Source organism: Anopheles funestus, chromosome 3RL, assembly GCF_943734845.2.
Source record: "Anopheles funestus chromosome 3RL, idAnoFuneDA-416_04, whole genome shotgun sequence".
In the NCBI taxonomy this organism is placed as follows: domain Eukaryota; kingdom Metazoa; phylum Arthropoda; class Insecta; order Diptera; family Culicidae; genus Anopheles; species Anopheles funestus.
In genome coordinates, this window is record NC_064599.1 from 52,767,406 (window position 1) to 52,784,578 (window position 17,173).

General features: G+C 39.7%; 1 protein-coding gene across 8 annotated transcripts in view; it reads right to left on the reverse strand.

The window, feature by feature from the left end:
• Positions 1 to 17,173, reverse strand: part of LOC125767194 (serine/threonine-protein kinase 10) — a 49,797-nt gene that overhangs the window by 14,228 nt on the left and 18,396 nt on the right. For all 8 annotated transcript variants that reach the window (XM_049433522.1, XM_049433516.1, XM_049433515.1 and 5 more), the window contains 4 exons: positions 1,540 to 2,905; positions 674 to 872; positions 275 to 585; positions 43 to 186 (listed from right to left, as the gene is read on the reverse strand). In XM_049433522.1, coding sequence (XP_049289479.1) covers positions 43 to 186; positions 275 to 585; positions 674 to 872; positions 1,540 to 1,863 — 978 coding nt within the window. In that variant the 5' untranslated portion in view covers positions 1,864 to 2,905. The remainder of the gene's footprint in view (positions 1 to 42; positions 187 to 274; positions 586 to 673; positions 873 to 1,539; positions 2,906 to 17,173) is intronic.

Here is a 17,173-nt window from a genome sequence, read left to right on the forward strand (position 1 = left end):
AGTAAAAGTGAATATAATCCAAACAGTGATCCGTGTACGCACCTCTGCTTCCTCGTCTACCAACTCTTCCTCGACGACGTCCGCCTTATACTCGAGTAGCAGATCCTTGATGGGTTTCGAGTCTAGGTTACCGCTAATGAACGGTAGTCCCATAAGCACGTCGGTCGACGGCCTTTGCTGAGGATCCTGGTTCGATAGATCAAATGAAAAAAAACAGTGTTTTGTTTTATTTAATATCAACGGATTGCGATGTGAAGCACACTATCTTACTTACCTTAACAAGCGCACGCGCGAGAAAGTCGTTAAAGTGTTTCGTCCACTTCGACGGTTGATCCAACTTGGGTGGTTCGCTTTTCTGTATCTTGAGCAGCACCCGCATCGGAGACATTTCACTGTTCGGTGGTTCCATTTGAGCAAACTCGATCAACGTGATGCCTAGCGACCAGATATCGACCTTGAAGTCGTACGGATTGTCCCGGAACGTTTCGCACAACACTAGTTCTGGTGCCATCCAGTACGGCGTGCCGATAAAGGTGTCGTGCTTTTGCATTGTGTGCTTGTTCTTAGCCGAAACGCCAAAATCCGCTAAATGGAAAAACAAAAAAGAAAATAAAAAGATCGCCAATGATTTTTAGCTTCCTACGCGCGCCGTCGTTTGCACCAAACAACATACCTAGTTTAACGCCACCGTCCATTGTCAGCAGCACGTTGCCGGCCTTCAAGTCTCGGTGTATCACCTTGTTCTTGTGTAAATGGTTCAGTCCGGCGCACATGTGCTTGCATACGTAAGCAATCTGCGCCTCGGTGAGAGGTTTCTCTAGCTCCACCATAATACTATCTAAGGCACCACCATCACAATATTCTATCAGCATCTGCAAGAGGAAAACATGCAAACATGAGAAGCGTTTAAATTTCTGTAATGCTTTCAAGTCATGCCAAAACCCTCCATCCTTCTCAGTTACACCCACAGCTATTGGTAAACTATAACGGACGCCCTTTCCGGCCTATTTGTTATGATATGTGCTTGTGCTAGTAACAAGAAGGTAATAGAAAAACTACATTGAATGTTTATGAAGAAGAGATCAAGAAAAGGAACCAGAAATGTGTAATTCACATCAAGTAGTATAATCCAGTAGTTTATTCTATATTCCAGCATTCCAAATAATTTTGGAAAGTGCATCAATATCTCATAAGTCAGTAGCGCAGCAATACCTCATAAGAGCTCCCTTTGGTTCAACTGCGCGAAAAGCATCGTGCCAGTAATCAAAGCATCAGACTATTAATAACGGTAACTTTTCATCTAATGAAAACATTCGTCTCATATAATGCACCAGCGAGCAAGTGGTTTATTGCACGCTTGGCATTACATTTATTCTACCTGTCTGGTTATGTTGATTTCTACAAACTGTTTCTATTCCATTTGCATGATCTAAGCCTGGACGTGCTAATCAATACGTAGATATGAACCCTTTTTTATTATTGTTAAAATGCTGCTTATCAAAATAGCTCTATGATTACATTCCAGACATGAATACTCACCCACAGCTTATCGTCGATCGAGAACGCTTCATACAGACCGACTATGTTGGGATGCTTGATCTCGGACAGGATATCGATCTCCACCATATGATCGCTCAGATTCTCCTCATCCTCCAATGTGCACATTTTAGCCGCGGCCAATTGTTTAGTTTCTCTGTTCTGTGCCTTGTAAACTTTGCCAAATGCACCATCACCCAGCTCGCCAATCATGTCCCAAAAGTCGGCCGGGTCCGTGTCCATGCGGATGTTGTTGAAGATGCGTTTCTTCTTCGCCTCTCCACTGCCCAGGTGAAACACCTTCTTCAGATTGTTTAGGAACGACATTTTGAAACGCGTCTGCAGCTAGCTTCAAACTAATACCGGACGACACACCGTATCGCAGAAGTTGTAATTTTACACTTATATCTTACACTCTTCCTATCAAGACGTCCGCGTGCACTAAACACACTGTATTTTTAGATAGGTCTACACAGCTGTGTATTTACGTATTTGTGTGTGTGCGTGTTGTAGCAGAATGATTAACGCACCTTCGCTTATCTGCCGTACCGGTATCACTTAATATCCTCGTGCCTTATCTTTCTGTTGTGCTCGTGAAAGATCTCTACTTTCTAGAACTTGCAAAGCGTATTACGTTTTACTGATATCTATTCAAATCTTATACGTAACTAACAATTTTCATATTGGTTCGCACTGTTTCATTAATGTAACCGTAATGTCTCTTGAGCAAAAATAACAACTTTTCACGCACTACCACTTTCCGGCCGCCGTAGTAGTTCATACACAACTTGTTAGAAAACTTGGTGTGAAATTACACGAAAACAGATCATCGGAAACGTTTGCTCTTATCATACTGAGTCCCGATAGGTACGTAGAGGATTCAAACGAATACGGTAAATATGAGGATTTTGTGCATCCGTCCAGTTGTTGAAGATGACCATAATAATTCAACCGGCATCGGTAGGCGTCCAGGCCTCCTGCTGCCGCACAAACGTTATCGGTGGGGATCAGGGCTGCAGTGGCGTTATTGTAATGGTAATAGATCGGGTCAGCTTCCTCGAGCGCATCTTCTCTGGGTGCCATCTTCAGCAGCACAAGCTGGACGAACAAAACGACCGAGGTGGGACAAGGTCGAGCAACCTGCCACTACTGTAGGAAATTCGCTTCGATGTCGAGCGATTGTTTAGAGTCGCTTCTCTAGAAGGTTTCACTAGAAGTTGCCCTCGGACTCTGATAGTAGTAGTTGATGTTCGTTCAACAAGCCCTCTTCGTGGCGGTTGTTGATGATAATGGTGCTGTGCAATAAATTATACACGAAAAGTAAACGATGATCGTATGCAATCGTTGCAGTGTGTTTTTTTTCACAGACCTAAAAGAAATAAAATAGAAATAAGCAGACAAATATTATTAGTCACGTTTATTGCTGTGCGGTCATGAATCATCTTTGTGTTTGTGGCTATTAAAATTAAGCTTATAGCTTCCAATTTTGGAAAATGTAAATAAACCAACAAACGATCGATGAGTGTCGGCACGTACAAATGGGAAGAATTACCAAAAGAAGGCAGGGAATCGTGTACATTTTTCCTATTCCTCTAAGCTCATCATTACGAAAAGGTATATTAGTGTTTATTTATCTGAGATGATAAATATTGTCAATAATGCACATAGGCAACAGGCGAACGATTTTCGGCACCTCCGGACAAAGGCAACAAACGTCATCAACACAGAGAAAGTTTGTTTGATAGAGAAATTAAATGAAATACATTTTGAAACCCATAAACAGAATAATTTACTCAGTTTTTCCTAACAAAATAAAACATAAAAAACCACCCACAGAAACACACTTTTGTTACACTTCTGTCTAGTTGCAGCAAAACACGGATGGTGTAAATAAACGAAATCCTTCTGTGCATGGTTCGTTCGATTATCTTTCGCTAAAACCACTAACCGTAATTTACCACTTTCCGGATAAACAGTGCGCCCAGAAACCAATTAATCTCCGAAATTCTCTCTTACACACAACCAACCAAAATCAACAATGCACATTATTCGTGCTAATAAAACTGTGAAACCCAATTCGGCCTGCCGTAGTGGCCCGTAGGGCGGTGCGAAATTATGTTGTTGTTTGCCACCATTTGCCACGACACGCGAGTACTGAAGCGAACGAGTAGTGCTAAATTGTACCAACGAACAACAAAAACAGAAACAATTGATTGGCATTAAATTAAACGTGCACAGTTCAGCTTCCCAAGTCTTGGTGCATTAGGGCAGGAGCTAGAAGACGAGAAAATGGGCAAAAGAACTGCATATGTGGAAAGAGGAAAACAAAACCCAAAAAAAATTATCTTGGATTTTTAGCGCCTAAAAATTGGCCTTTTCTCACGTCTGTTTAGAGAAAATATGTAGGAGTATTTCGTGCATACATACTGCGGACCCGACATAACTTTTGTTGTTAATTATTTTGAGCTAAATTCGATGAGTCCAATATACAAGAGATGTTGAAAGTATGAGGAACCTTTGATGATATATCTTTCAAAAAACGACCTTACTGGACAATCTACTAAAAATACTCGAATTCTTTATTTAAAAAAAATACATTGCAGCTCAAACCGCTAAGCCACGGATGAAGTTGTTACTGGGCATTGCAAAACGCTTTTGGTCACACCACTTTATCGACGACAGGTTAGTTTGGGATTGGTGAGTGTACAACACCAAGTGCGAGTGACCGGTAATGTGATACGCGATACGGTTGAAAACGATCGGTTCCAACGATCTCAAATGCGTAGCGGTATCTCTTTACGTAATCGAATGGAGTGCAGACACATACCACCGACAGCCGTGTGGAAATATAAGATGACGAAGGAGTGCTTGGTGTGCTTTTCCTATTTCTCCACAGCTGTTGGTGGTACACACACACGCGCGCGCACCTCGAGTAAACGGAGTGGAGATGCTGTGCGAAAAAACTTTCAGTACACGTCAGTACAAGGAGGGGTCAAAAGTGAGATACTATCTAACGGGTGTCATCTACACGTGCGTTCCAACACAACAAACATCTCCTCCTTTGCGTGTTCCAAAATCGAACATGTCGCGATTTTATATTTCTTGCAATGATGATGCTAAATGCCGTGGATCAAGGACATTCAAATTGTTCAAGAAAAATAGACGCAAAATGACACCTGATTGATGAAATAGGAATTCGAAATAGGGATCGGAAAGGGATGATAGGAAGCATTGCATATAGCACATTAAAGTGTACGAAATTACGAACAATTACCATGCCGACCATTCCACTAATCGACCCAGTGAGCAGTGCTACTAATTTAGGCGACCGGTTTTCAAGAGGTTAGGCCGTTTAACGTCGTTAATGTATACGTAGAAAAGGGAAAGCTTGTAGATGGTCCTACGCATCAGCTTACGAACTAGTTGACCCCATCACCGTATATCTTAATGGGTACAGTAGATGGCTAATTTAGATTAACACCGAACTTGGGAGACGGAACCAACGGAACAGCCTAACCTGCGCTGCTATCGAACCCGCATGCGACATTACATATTACAGACCACTTTGTGTCCATTTTGGGGGGTGCTGAATGGATGCCTTCCTTGGCCGAATGGTTAAAGATACACTTTCTTTTTTATTCTTCTCGAGATCTTTATTCCACGTACAATTAGTCTGTTGAAGTTGAAACTGTGAGAAATTTCCAGCTAGTACATCCCCAGTTGTGCGTAATGGCGGATGAGTTTGGATCAATGTCCGCATAAAGAGCAATTACATAACTTCAAGCATCAATTTTTAATTTTTTTTTAATTAAATTTAATACATAACAAGAAAAAAAAGATTTAGATATAAATTACACACACATCTCAATAGGAGAAACATACAAACCACATACCTATATAGCCAAAAGTGATAGTAGACATTCTCAAAGGCTCCAAATTAAGGTAAACATCCAGAAAATGACAGGTATCGCCTTTAGTGTGTATTATTTGGCAACGGTGATTTAGCAGGCGTCAGACCCTCGCTGGTTGGGATAAGAAACACACATTCCGTACAGCTTCACATGCCAATCTCGTACGAATATCCGCTAACTTCTTGACACGCGTGTGTGTATGTGTGTTCGTATGTGAAGTTCAACTTTGTGGTACTGGATTGGGCCCCAAATACCAAAACAGTTGCGGTCTGAGATGAGAAGATGAAATTAACTTCTATGAAATTAAATTCCAATGCGCCAATAATGCGTAACAGGCTAACGAACGCGAACACGAATGAACGGCACTTTTCAACGTTTTTTTTTTTGTTTGTTCCTTTCTCTCTTATCCTCTGCCCTCTTTTACCGCAATCATCATCGGCTCTTATTGCGTATGTCCAGTCGCTGAAAGTGAATTAGATTGGAAAGGGAAAATATCGGAGCAAAAACTAACAAACCGATTAGCTCAATCAAACTTATGCTTCGCACACGTATCTCCGCACGCCGGGCAATAGAGTTCACATGTGTCAGGAGGGAGAAGTGGGGCGGAAAAAAAAGGAAGGAGGTTCGACAACCCGATTTTCATCGATGCCAATCTAATGCAACGGAAGCGGACGAGATGCGTAACAAAACGAAAGAGTGAAAGAGGAAACACACACACAGAGTAGAATTAAATCAGGTGAAAATGTGGCCACAAGCTCGTGAACGGCAAGGGGATATAAGTGAAGAAATGAGAAGAAAATTGCTTCCTACTTCTTCAGTTCCTCAGATCTCTCAGTTCTCATTGGTTTGGATTTGGAGAAAGCCGTGGAAGGTCACCACAGTGCCTCTTCAAGGGTGGTCTCCATCTCCACTCATTTGCAAGCGACAACCAAATTAGACAACACATATAAACACACGGCTTCCTCCAGCCAGTGCCCCTAAGGGCAGGTACCCAGTTTGGTCACTACCTTTGCGACAATCGAAACTCGAAAAAATGGCCGGCAGCCATACCACTCCTTAGAGAAGCTGGAAGGAGACGGTGCTACGCCACCATTTGGTATTGGACAAATTCCAAACCTCAACAGCAGGTATAGCAGTCAAACCGCCTTTTTATTTACGGTAGCCTAGCGTTCAGCTGAGCACTGGCATTTCAGGCCTCCATAACGCCAGCTTTTTACAATTCCAATGGTGAATGGAACTATTGCGATAAGCACACGAATCGCAGAGACGGTGTCGATGGCTAACGCACGGTTGTTGCTTGGTACAACAACTTCACTCGACTGCACGAATACCACACAACGGTATGATCGTAGAAGAATTCTTCAAAAAAAACACAACAACACACACTTAAGACACACCACAGGGAGATCACAACCATTCATTGTAGCCTGTTTGCCTGTTATACGCTCATTCACATTTTTTAGAAAAACAAACCTAGGTGGACCTCCCTTATACCACCTCCCCACCTATTTGAATGGCACGCAAACACACGAGACAGGTGCGTGCGTTGACGATCGTACCACCAACTTCAATACTGCAGGGTTTGTATGTAGCACTGTGGTTATGCCAATTATGTACGGAAGGTTCAAAAATGACACACTTCCGCTAGAAATAAGGTTTAGCAGAATAAAAGTGGAATGAAAAATCACCCTCTATCTGCTCCATCCACACACACACACGCCATCAATGTGGAACAGGTTAAATTGTTTTATGACCAAATTTAAAACCCATCATTCCTGTGTCTTGCCCTTAACCGAACGGCTGACTAACGGCCCGTTTGATAGGTTATTAATGGTAAAAGCAGCGAAAAAAAAACGGAAAACATTCGTCACGGCGTGTCAAGAGGGGAATTGTATATTAACACCAAAAGGTATTAAAAACATCTTGTAACACTTTTATTATATTCAAGCGGGAATGGTAGGTGGTTGGGAAAAGTGTTGTTTTATCTTTCCTGATTTTTTTTTTCATATAGTCAAAGTTACGATTTTCCTTTGCATGGTATCAATCCATAAGTCCTTCTGTAGCTGTCACATGTCTAATCGATGCGCAAAAAAACAACGGAAAATGATAAGTGTTTACGTTTAATTGATACTAAATGTTACTGGACATTTAAGTCAATACTCTCAATATAGAGATCTTGAGACCATGCAATTATCTAATACAGGGTTTTAATGGCCAATCGATTATTGTCAAATCGTTAACTGTTTTAGCAAAATTTCTCTTTGACGTCGTAAATCCACAATTCGTCATTGCCAATGCTATGCTGGCCTCTACAAGAATGAATCCGTCAAAGCAAAGTTTTAATCCGGCGTACAATGAATTGTTTTGGTAGCTGTCAAATCCGTGCTCCATAGTACTTGTTTCATATAGCTAAAAAATATTTGCATTGATTTTAAACATTTAGTTAAGAAATTTAAAACTTAATTTTTGTCTTGGTTTCTTACGTCTTTAATCACAATTTTCACACACAAATCTACTGTATTTCTCAATCTACTAGTATAAACTCATGATGTATTCACGTGTGCTGCGCAGTATGCCGATGGAAACTTTGCTTTGACGGATTCATTCTTGTAGAGGTCAGATAAGCATTGGCAATGACGAATTGTGGGTTTACGACATCAATGAGAGGTTTTACTAAAACGATTGGCCATTAAACCCTGTAATGATGTTAATTTCCATCCATTTCAAACAGAAGTACATTCAAATCAGTTGCAAATTAATACAAAAAGAAATTACTAAATACAAGTACAAAAGCTGTAATTAAATGCTTCATAAACCAATGTGAATTGTATCCTAGATTAAAATTCCTATAGTTATAATAGTTATAAACTTTAATATGTTTTTTGAAGTTCAAATTCATTCATGAGATTTAAAGGATTAATAAAAATTATTGATCTGTTTCAGATTCGTCTAACACTGTTTACAAGCTTTAAATATACAATTACACAAGAATAATGCGTTCCGGAGAAATCTGTGTAAATAAAAGGATTTCATAACTTGCAATGCTTTGCACGTTACGAAGCCCATAAGAAATTTATATTTTGTATGTTTTTTCACATTTTATGGAAATGATTAACCTTAATTTGATTTATTTGCTTATTTACTTATTTATTTATTTAAATTCCACTATAACGGCATTTGCCGTATTGTCAGCAGTGTCTTGAAGTAAATTGCATACAAGGAATTTCCTAAACTAATATTTGTACTAATAAAGTATATCGCATGTTTGAGAATATCAAAAGCTTCACAGATGATCCATGAAATGTCAAATTTTAAATCTCAAATAACGTGTAATTCGCGAATAGAGTGTACTCCGAAAAGTTTGCTGGAGTTCTCCTAATGCTATAGTGTGTTCATCAGAAGTTGAAATCAGTTTCGTATTCTAACAGGTTTATAGCAAATATTAGGTATCGACTCTGCACATAAAAAAAACCCGCCGGCTGGATGAAATTACATCCGACAACCTTCCATTCATTCATTACAATGTAATCCCTCTCGCCCTCTCGGATCAACAAAGCATACATCAAACACACCTTTTTAAACAGATAAGCGTAAGAAAAGAGTGCAAACGGCGTTGAGGCACGCACCATTTTCAACCATTAACATGCAACTATTTTGCGAATCGGAACCAGCGCGAAACAAACCAAGCAAATATGTACCCATGTTTGTCCTCGTATGCGATTTTTCTTTTTCATCATTTGTTTTGTTACCACTCTCACTGTTCACTTTATCCACAGAGGGGGTACCGTCACTATAAGAAAAAAGACACATAAATCACGCCTCAAAGGAAAGCAAACATAAAACGGTACGGTAGGAAATTTACTGCACAACGCATGTATTGAAATTCCTATTTCCTTTCAAACGTGAAAGTGAAGATACGGTGCAGACAAGCACTTGTGGTAAAGAGTTGCAATCGGTGGCATCTTGCACATTTTTCTCTTTATCTTCGACCGTAAACTTTGGCGCCCCGAGATCATGGAAGAGATGCATCGTGTGGTTGCGGCATGTGTCGAGTGTGACGATCAAATTACTTGCAAAGGAAGAGCCAAACAGGCAGGTGGAAACTAAGAGAACGGAAGCAACAAACTAAATACATTCAGATATCGTACGCACTTGTATGTAACACCGGTTAGCATCCATTTTGGAATCCTTATTTCAGTCCCCCCTTGTTGGGGTGGACAGTCCAATAAACTTTTATCCAATAAAACCGGACAGACACGAATGAAATTCCCTTGCAATGTATCTAATAGTCTTTTTTTTGCAATCTTGTGATCCCCCCATATCAGACCGTCGATCGATATCGGGCTTTGGTTTCGCAAAACGAGACACTTTCAACGACTTTATCGAAAGAAACTGATGGTGGCACACGAGCGTGAAAAGAAAATTGTGAGGGAAGGAAAAGGAAACCGGAGTGAAGTTTACTTTCCTTCCATCACGCGCAATGATTGCTAATGATTGACTTTCTATCTAAACACTGCACACGGTTGCGACTCATCAACATAACGTACCCGTCATAGGCATACACACATACAAGCCATCTTGATCTGCAACTCGATATGCCAATAACCTATTCTGCACTTCATGTCTGGCATTGCCCTTCTCCCAGACGCTCACCATTTCTTCGATGCATTTCTACGATGAATTACGGGCGTGGATGTGTTATGATCGGTATGGAAGCAAAATTCAATCGCTCCAATAATTTTCATCTGCCGGTGAATTCAAATGGCTAGCAATAGAGAATGGAGATCACGTTGTGGTGACGATAAGCAATGATTCGAAATGAGAACTGTTGTTTTGTAATGCAGATTTTGCACTGATTAAAAATATTACTAATATAATAAAAATAGTTTAACAGTTTTAATAATGTATTCACTGCTTTAGTATTACTTACTACCTTATTTCAATGGATTTTAACGAATACGCGTATATTACACAAAACGATCACTTTGAACGACGGTGGTTTTCGTTCAATGCTTAAAAATTTTGTTTCTATTCTTCTTGAGTTGTCTAGGATCGTCTAGGAAAAATCTTGAGTCGAATAGGATTTTACCGTCAAGATATTTTCCACCAACTATTTTTTTCTGCTGTGCAAAAAAGTCATTTATATACTCCTCGGAGTCAAAAAGTTCAGTTAACTGAGCCTAAAGACCTAAAGCTAGAACTCGCCACTGTTAGAAGCTTCACCTAGTTGCATACACAGCTAACCCTTCCACCGAAGATATTCAAGTATCTCTACTTTAGTGATGGGAACTCCGGAGTGGATTCATGAATCCACTCCGACTCCGACGTATACAAACCGGAGTAATTACACCGGGTTAATCCGGATTTAACTCCGGAGTAAAATCGAAGCTTACACCGGAGATATTACTCCGGAGTTACTCCGGAGTAATCTCCGTAATTAACTCCAGACTCAACTCTGGAGTGCACTGCGGAATCAATTGCAGGTTATACTGGATTACTCCGAAGTCAACTGCTGCTACCAGGCACCTCTGTCCCTTGCGAAAGGGTATTTTCAAAAACAAACCAAATGGTGACGGAGAAGAGAAATCGGTTAGGAGGAAGCAAGCTAAGACAAATGGTGTTTGTACAGCATAACTATGAAGCCAACGTTTAATAATTACGGAATTAAAGCTAAGGAGTAACATTGAAAATTGGATTTTGAAAATGAAAAATAGAACTCAAATAAAAGAAACCGGTTTATTACTTAAACCTGACTCCAAAGTTTACTTCCGAGTAATTACTCCCGAATTACTCCGGAATGTCCTGGACGGACTCCGGGAAAATTGAAGATTTACCCATCACTACTCTACTTGAATGAATATATGAAGGCTTGACCTATTCTGGATAGGATCTTTATCGCAGACGCATTCTATTAAAAATGTTATTTTACCAGTAGCTGTAGCGAATATCTACAGTCAAATTGAACAATATTGCCAACAAACGTACTCAAATGGAAAATAATCAGAAGATCACGAGACATTCAACTCAATATAATGTTAGTTCACAGCTTGTAACAATTGTTTACAACCCTTTGTATATTTTCCTAAAACATGCACAAATCGAAGAATATTAAGCAATAAAAACATGAAACGTTGAAGATAATAGATTGAATACCGAAATTAGCCGCATTTGTGCACGTTGTTTGCTACCCACTATAAGTGTGTTATCCATTATCATCTTCAACACTCTCGCATCATCATCGGCGGTATGATCTCCTTTCGCTTTTCTGGATATGTGGTTGAATGATTTTTGCAACCACAATTAAACAAATTAACTTTCTACCGTCTTTCTTAAACGGTAGCATCCTGCCATGAAATCAATTCAAACAGTTGAATTTTTCTTCTTCCGAAACCCAAAATCTATTTAGTTGACTTTAAGATAAAAATGCGCTGTAAGATTATGGAAACAAATCGGTTGAATGTGTTTTCTTAGAATGATAAAAATTAGTCTTATCGAACGTAATAAAATAGAATAAAAAGCAACTGTATTAATAATATTATAGTAATTCTATTACTCAAAAATTAATAAAAATTTATATTACTATTAATATTATTAAGATATTATTAAAACCATTAAAAAATAAAAATAAAAAATTGTGTGTAATCGTTTAAATTTGCGCTCCTTTCTTTGAAAATGTAATCGTACTTTCCTGCGCACTTCTAGTAACCGTAAACAGATAACATCTCCATCGCAAATAAACGCACTGTTTATTATTGCATTTAACCATAGAGCAACAGCTAACCGTAACAGAAATGTCGATAATAATTGATTTCTCATGTGTAAATAACGTGTACGCCCTAACGCTGACGTTTGCCTGACCTAATGCGCATGGGTTTAAAAAAAAACAAACACACAGTACCAACAACAACCAACCATACCCTTCTATTCGGAAGGCCATTATGAAGATGCACCAGAGAAATAGAGGTCATGAACGAATCGGTTCGCGATTCATCAACAAACGTTTCTATAACCTGTCTTCAAGTGCATTTAAAGGCCCAGCACCATCTCATCCCCGACCGACTAAGCAACCAATCGTTGCATTTCTGCACTTGAATGCATTTCGCTTCCCTCCGTCCGACACACACAGCCATCATGAACATTGAACCATCTCTTTACCATCTGGGTCTATGGGAACTCTTGGGCAGAAGGGAGCATTGGCACACCGACACAAAACATTCAGCAAACTCTAATAATGTTCACTAAAAATACTGCGCCACCCCGTTGGACGATATGATGGGCGTGGGCGAGGTAACGATTTGGTGAGAAAGATAAACCTCCAGACAGATTGGTTGAATCGTAGAAAGAAAGAAGGGTTGTAGGTTAACATAGAGATTGCACCTTGAACTCGTACAAAGCACACCGTACCGCGCGCCACTTTGTGTCTCACTTTCTTAACTTCCCAAGCGTGATGAAGACGTACGTACCTACACACCACTCGAAGCCGTAGGTGGTGACGTATAATTATCGAAAATTAATGCTAAACGGCAGTAGCTGTGTGTTCAATTGTTGCGAAAAAAAACGTTAGGCCGGTCCCCGAAAATAGAGTTCCTCGCGGTAACGATGCACTGTCGTGAAGGAAAACAATTGTTAATTAGCACGTACCGCTCGTTAGAAAAAGTTCAACACAAAATAAGTGGCATATTTTAACAAGTATGCCTAACAAATGCATTAAACAAAAAGGGGAAACAAAAATATGATAGTGAAATAACACGAAAGTGAAACGAAAAAAATACTGTAACCAGAAATAAAATTAGAAACTTAAGATAATTTAAATAAATTAAAGCAAATCAATGAAACGTTTTCATCATCAATAACAGTAAGCTAATATCATGAATTTCAAAACAAATAGTTCAAAAGGCGATATAAAAATAAATCAAACATTAAAAAACTAAACACATGAAGGAATGTAAATACATATTCATGTGACAGCAACAAGCAAAAGCAAGCAATAAAGCTGCAAAAATTACCTTTATATCAAATAAACTTTTTTTTTTGTTTTTTTCCTTCTGGCTGAAATGTTACCTTGTATCTACTGTGTTACAGTGTGGAACATAACTATGAGACAATTGTCTTTTTTACAATAAAAGAAAACTTGAAAAGATGGATGGAGAGATGTCTACGACCTAGCCTAAGTAATTAAAAAAAGATAATAATGATGTTCTACAAAGCCATAGAGAATTTAAAAAAAATCTATCATTTTTACATATTTTGCGCATATAATTTTTTTTTGGAATTAGTTAAAACGTATAAATAATACCATGAAGGGACCTTAAATCATGATAATACATTTTTGAAAAACATATGTCTTATAAATGTGTTACACCCTGTATCAGTGGCCTTTAAGCGTCGTACACCTATTAACAGGTGTCATGAATATGGAGCTGGAGTTAAAATATATTTTTCCACCACTCTCAATGCAGCCCCAATGTAATGTAGAAAGATTAAAATGCATATATTCTTGCAGCGTATAAACATTCGAATGCGTTGGAACAGCTTGGAAATTAAAACTAAGCGCTCGGAATGCATCACACCAGACTTACATTGGCAAATGACCGGAAAAGCAAAAAAAACTGTGACAAACTATTCGCGACACCGTGTGGAAATATATTAAAAAATGCCGTAGCAGTCGTTCCTTATGATGATATAATTTTTCGCAAACGTTTACCACATCCGTTGATGTTACAGTGGAAAGAAGGAAATGTATACAAGCCGAGGGCACGATCGAACGGATTTGTTTAGCACGTTATTGAGAGCTGAACGAAAATTATCACTCTACGCTAGCTAGATATGTATATTGGTCAGGACAATCGTATCGATCCGTCTGTGAAATCTGCTCTGCTGGAAGGATTAATGTACGCGGAGATGTTCCAAGAGTACCACATTCACGCTTCTGCAGCGGTCACGCAGCAATTTGCTTTATTTGCCCTCCCGGAAAGCGGCCCACTTATCGGCTGTATGCTAATTGGACAGTGATCGAACACATCGAAGGACTGGGAAACTGTAGCAAACTTCATTCGATGCCGCACGGGCCCCGACGTCGTCGTCGTCGTCGTCGTCATCGTCGCCGTAAACTTGCGCCCAGATTTCATAATGCTCTCCATAGGTCCACACAGGTCTCCAGACAACATCGGTAAACGGTCAGCGCTAACGACGAGAACAGTAAATTATGGTCTGTGCACCAGTTTCGCCGCGCCAATCGTGTTGTACGTGATTGTAGTATTACAGCACACGTCAACGATTCAGTGAAGGAGAGCAAAATGACGTCAAAATTGAATTTTGGATACGGAAATATTTCGATGTGAAAAGAAACACATTGCAAATCAATTAATCCATTGTATACGATCGCAATAAGTAATAAATACGAATAAATCGAAATTTATGCAACTACATCACGTTTCTTAACACTTTAACAAATGTTAACAAACGTTAAATGTTTAATAATGAATTGCTGTATCTTGTGCGTTCTATCTACACCATAGCTAACTTGTTCAACATAAAATTCTTCAAAAAACTAACGTAAAAAAGCATAAAGGCTTCTATTAGACATCTTCAGCAATGTAAAGGGTTCCCAAGACCCTAGAGTATCAGGCGGGTGTTATCTAACGCACCATCGAGGTCGAAAACTATCGACAGGACAACACACACCTGACCAAGGTAGATAGAAAAGTACACACGGGCGTCCTAACATACTAACCTTACCTACACTAGCGCCCTCTTACGACACCCGGTGGTTACGAACGACCAATCACGGCTTATCTTGCCCGGGCAGGTCTTGTCTTAAGCCCTTTCTTTCCTTAATAACTACGCGTGTTGTTCCATAAGACGCGGCACAAACAAACATTGCTCCCCATAAGCCCTTCGATGGATATGATCAAGGGCCAAGGAGTATGCCGCCCATCACCCGTCACGACTGTACACGCTGCCGCTGCTGCTCATCATTCACGACCGATAATAACTCCCTGAGCTTCTTGATCAAACTACAGCGCAACACCATAGCCAAGGCGTCACTTACTTCATCGTGTTTGTTTGTCAGTCGGTCATGCAGTCATGATGGCACATGGTAAAGCGCCGCTCGTACCGTTCGTCTGCTGATGTCAGCATGTACACAGAGACCCCACCACCTTGCGCTGTGTCTAAAACAGGTTAAGATTTTCGTTCATTACTCTCGCCCATTTCCCCATGCAATGTTTGTTTTCGAACCGCTCTCGCCTGTCGATGGTTTGCTTAACCAGTCTGGTGAAAAATTTTATTGAAACGCGCTATACACTGGTGTGTACAGCGATGACGTTGGGAGGTTCGTAGCCTACGCGCATGATTGACTCCTTTTAGTATGCATAACGTACATTACTACGGACGGACATTAGTGAACAGGAGCAACGTACCATCGCAACATTGCAACAATCAAGCATGGATTAATTGACCTAAATTGTACAACTCCGCAAGAGGTCCTCTATACGTCTAACATGTTGGTACAGTCGTACGTATCAGTGCGACTAATAATCATTAAGACTTAATTTGCCGTGATGAATTTGTTGTAATAGTGTTGTTGTTTTGCAGTCCTTGCAGACTAAACTAATCTTAATAATTTTTTAAAGGTTACTGTTTAATTTATGCTCAAAAAAGTTAGTTAAATTTTTCCTGAAATTGAAGATTTAATTCCATCAAAAGTTTTCAATAGCTTAACAATTGAAAGAAAAATTCTATATTGAAAACTTATAAAGAAACTCTCTAAACTCTAAAATCAGACATTTTAAGATGTATTTCTAAATGTTCATTTTATTACTGTAACGGTAAGAAATGGCCAATGAAATTAGACACTATTAGACGTCTCGTTCGTCCAAATAGAGACTTCATGTTTTGGCGTCCTTGCCCTTCTACCCTGCGTATACCACCAAAAAACTTCCGTTTAGTTTTGGATTCAGTTACAAAACAACAGTTAAAACAACCATCCATAGATACTCCGTAGTACACGCTCCGGATCCAATTTAATTCGTTTCTCACGCACCATCATCATGTCAACTTGCCGCATCGCCGCAACGAAGACGAAGCGAGTACGATCTAAGAAACGATCAACAGAGGAAGAATCTTTTCTTTCGCATCATTCCACATAACAACCGAACTTTACCGGTCCGGTTAGAATATAAGTACAATACCGAAATGAGGAGGATTGGAACCGGTTCAGAGTAACATGAATTGCCAAGAAGGAAGATAATTCGGCAGCTGGAATTCGGATGGACATGGACGACGGTTGTCAAACGCGTAAAGGCGGTTTGGGTATATATTATCACAGTTTCGGTTTTCAACAGCAGCCACGTTTTGTCGCAAACGAAATGATCGTGAATTATGGTAACATGAGCCCTCTAGATCACGAAGGTGTCGGACTGCGATGGTCTATAAAAGACAGAGAGCAATCTCGATGCTTAAAATAGATTTCAGGATCTAACCGTGGAAATAGACGTAGAGCGACATTTCTCGCGCGACATTTCTCGTCAATATTCGATGAAATGCGATGAAAAGTCCATATATAAAAAACAGCATCGAAACGTCATTTCCATAGAAACACATAGAAATATTCCAACGAAGTAGGCACAGAAATGTCTCGCCGAGCGATTTGCTTTGTTTGCAGAATTGAGCTACTTTTGAGAAATGTCGCGCGAGAAATGTCTCTCTACGTCTATTTCCACGGT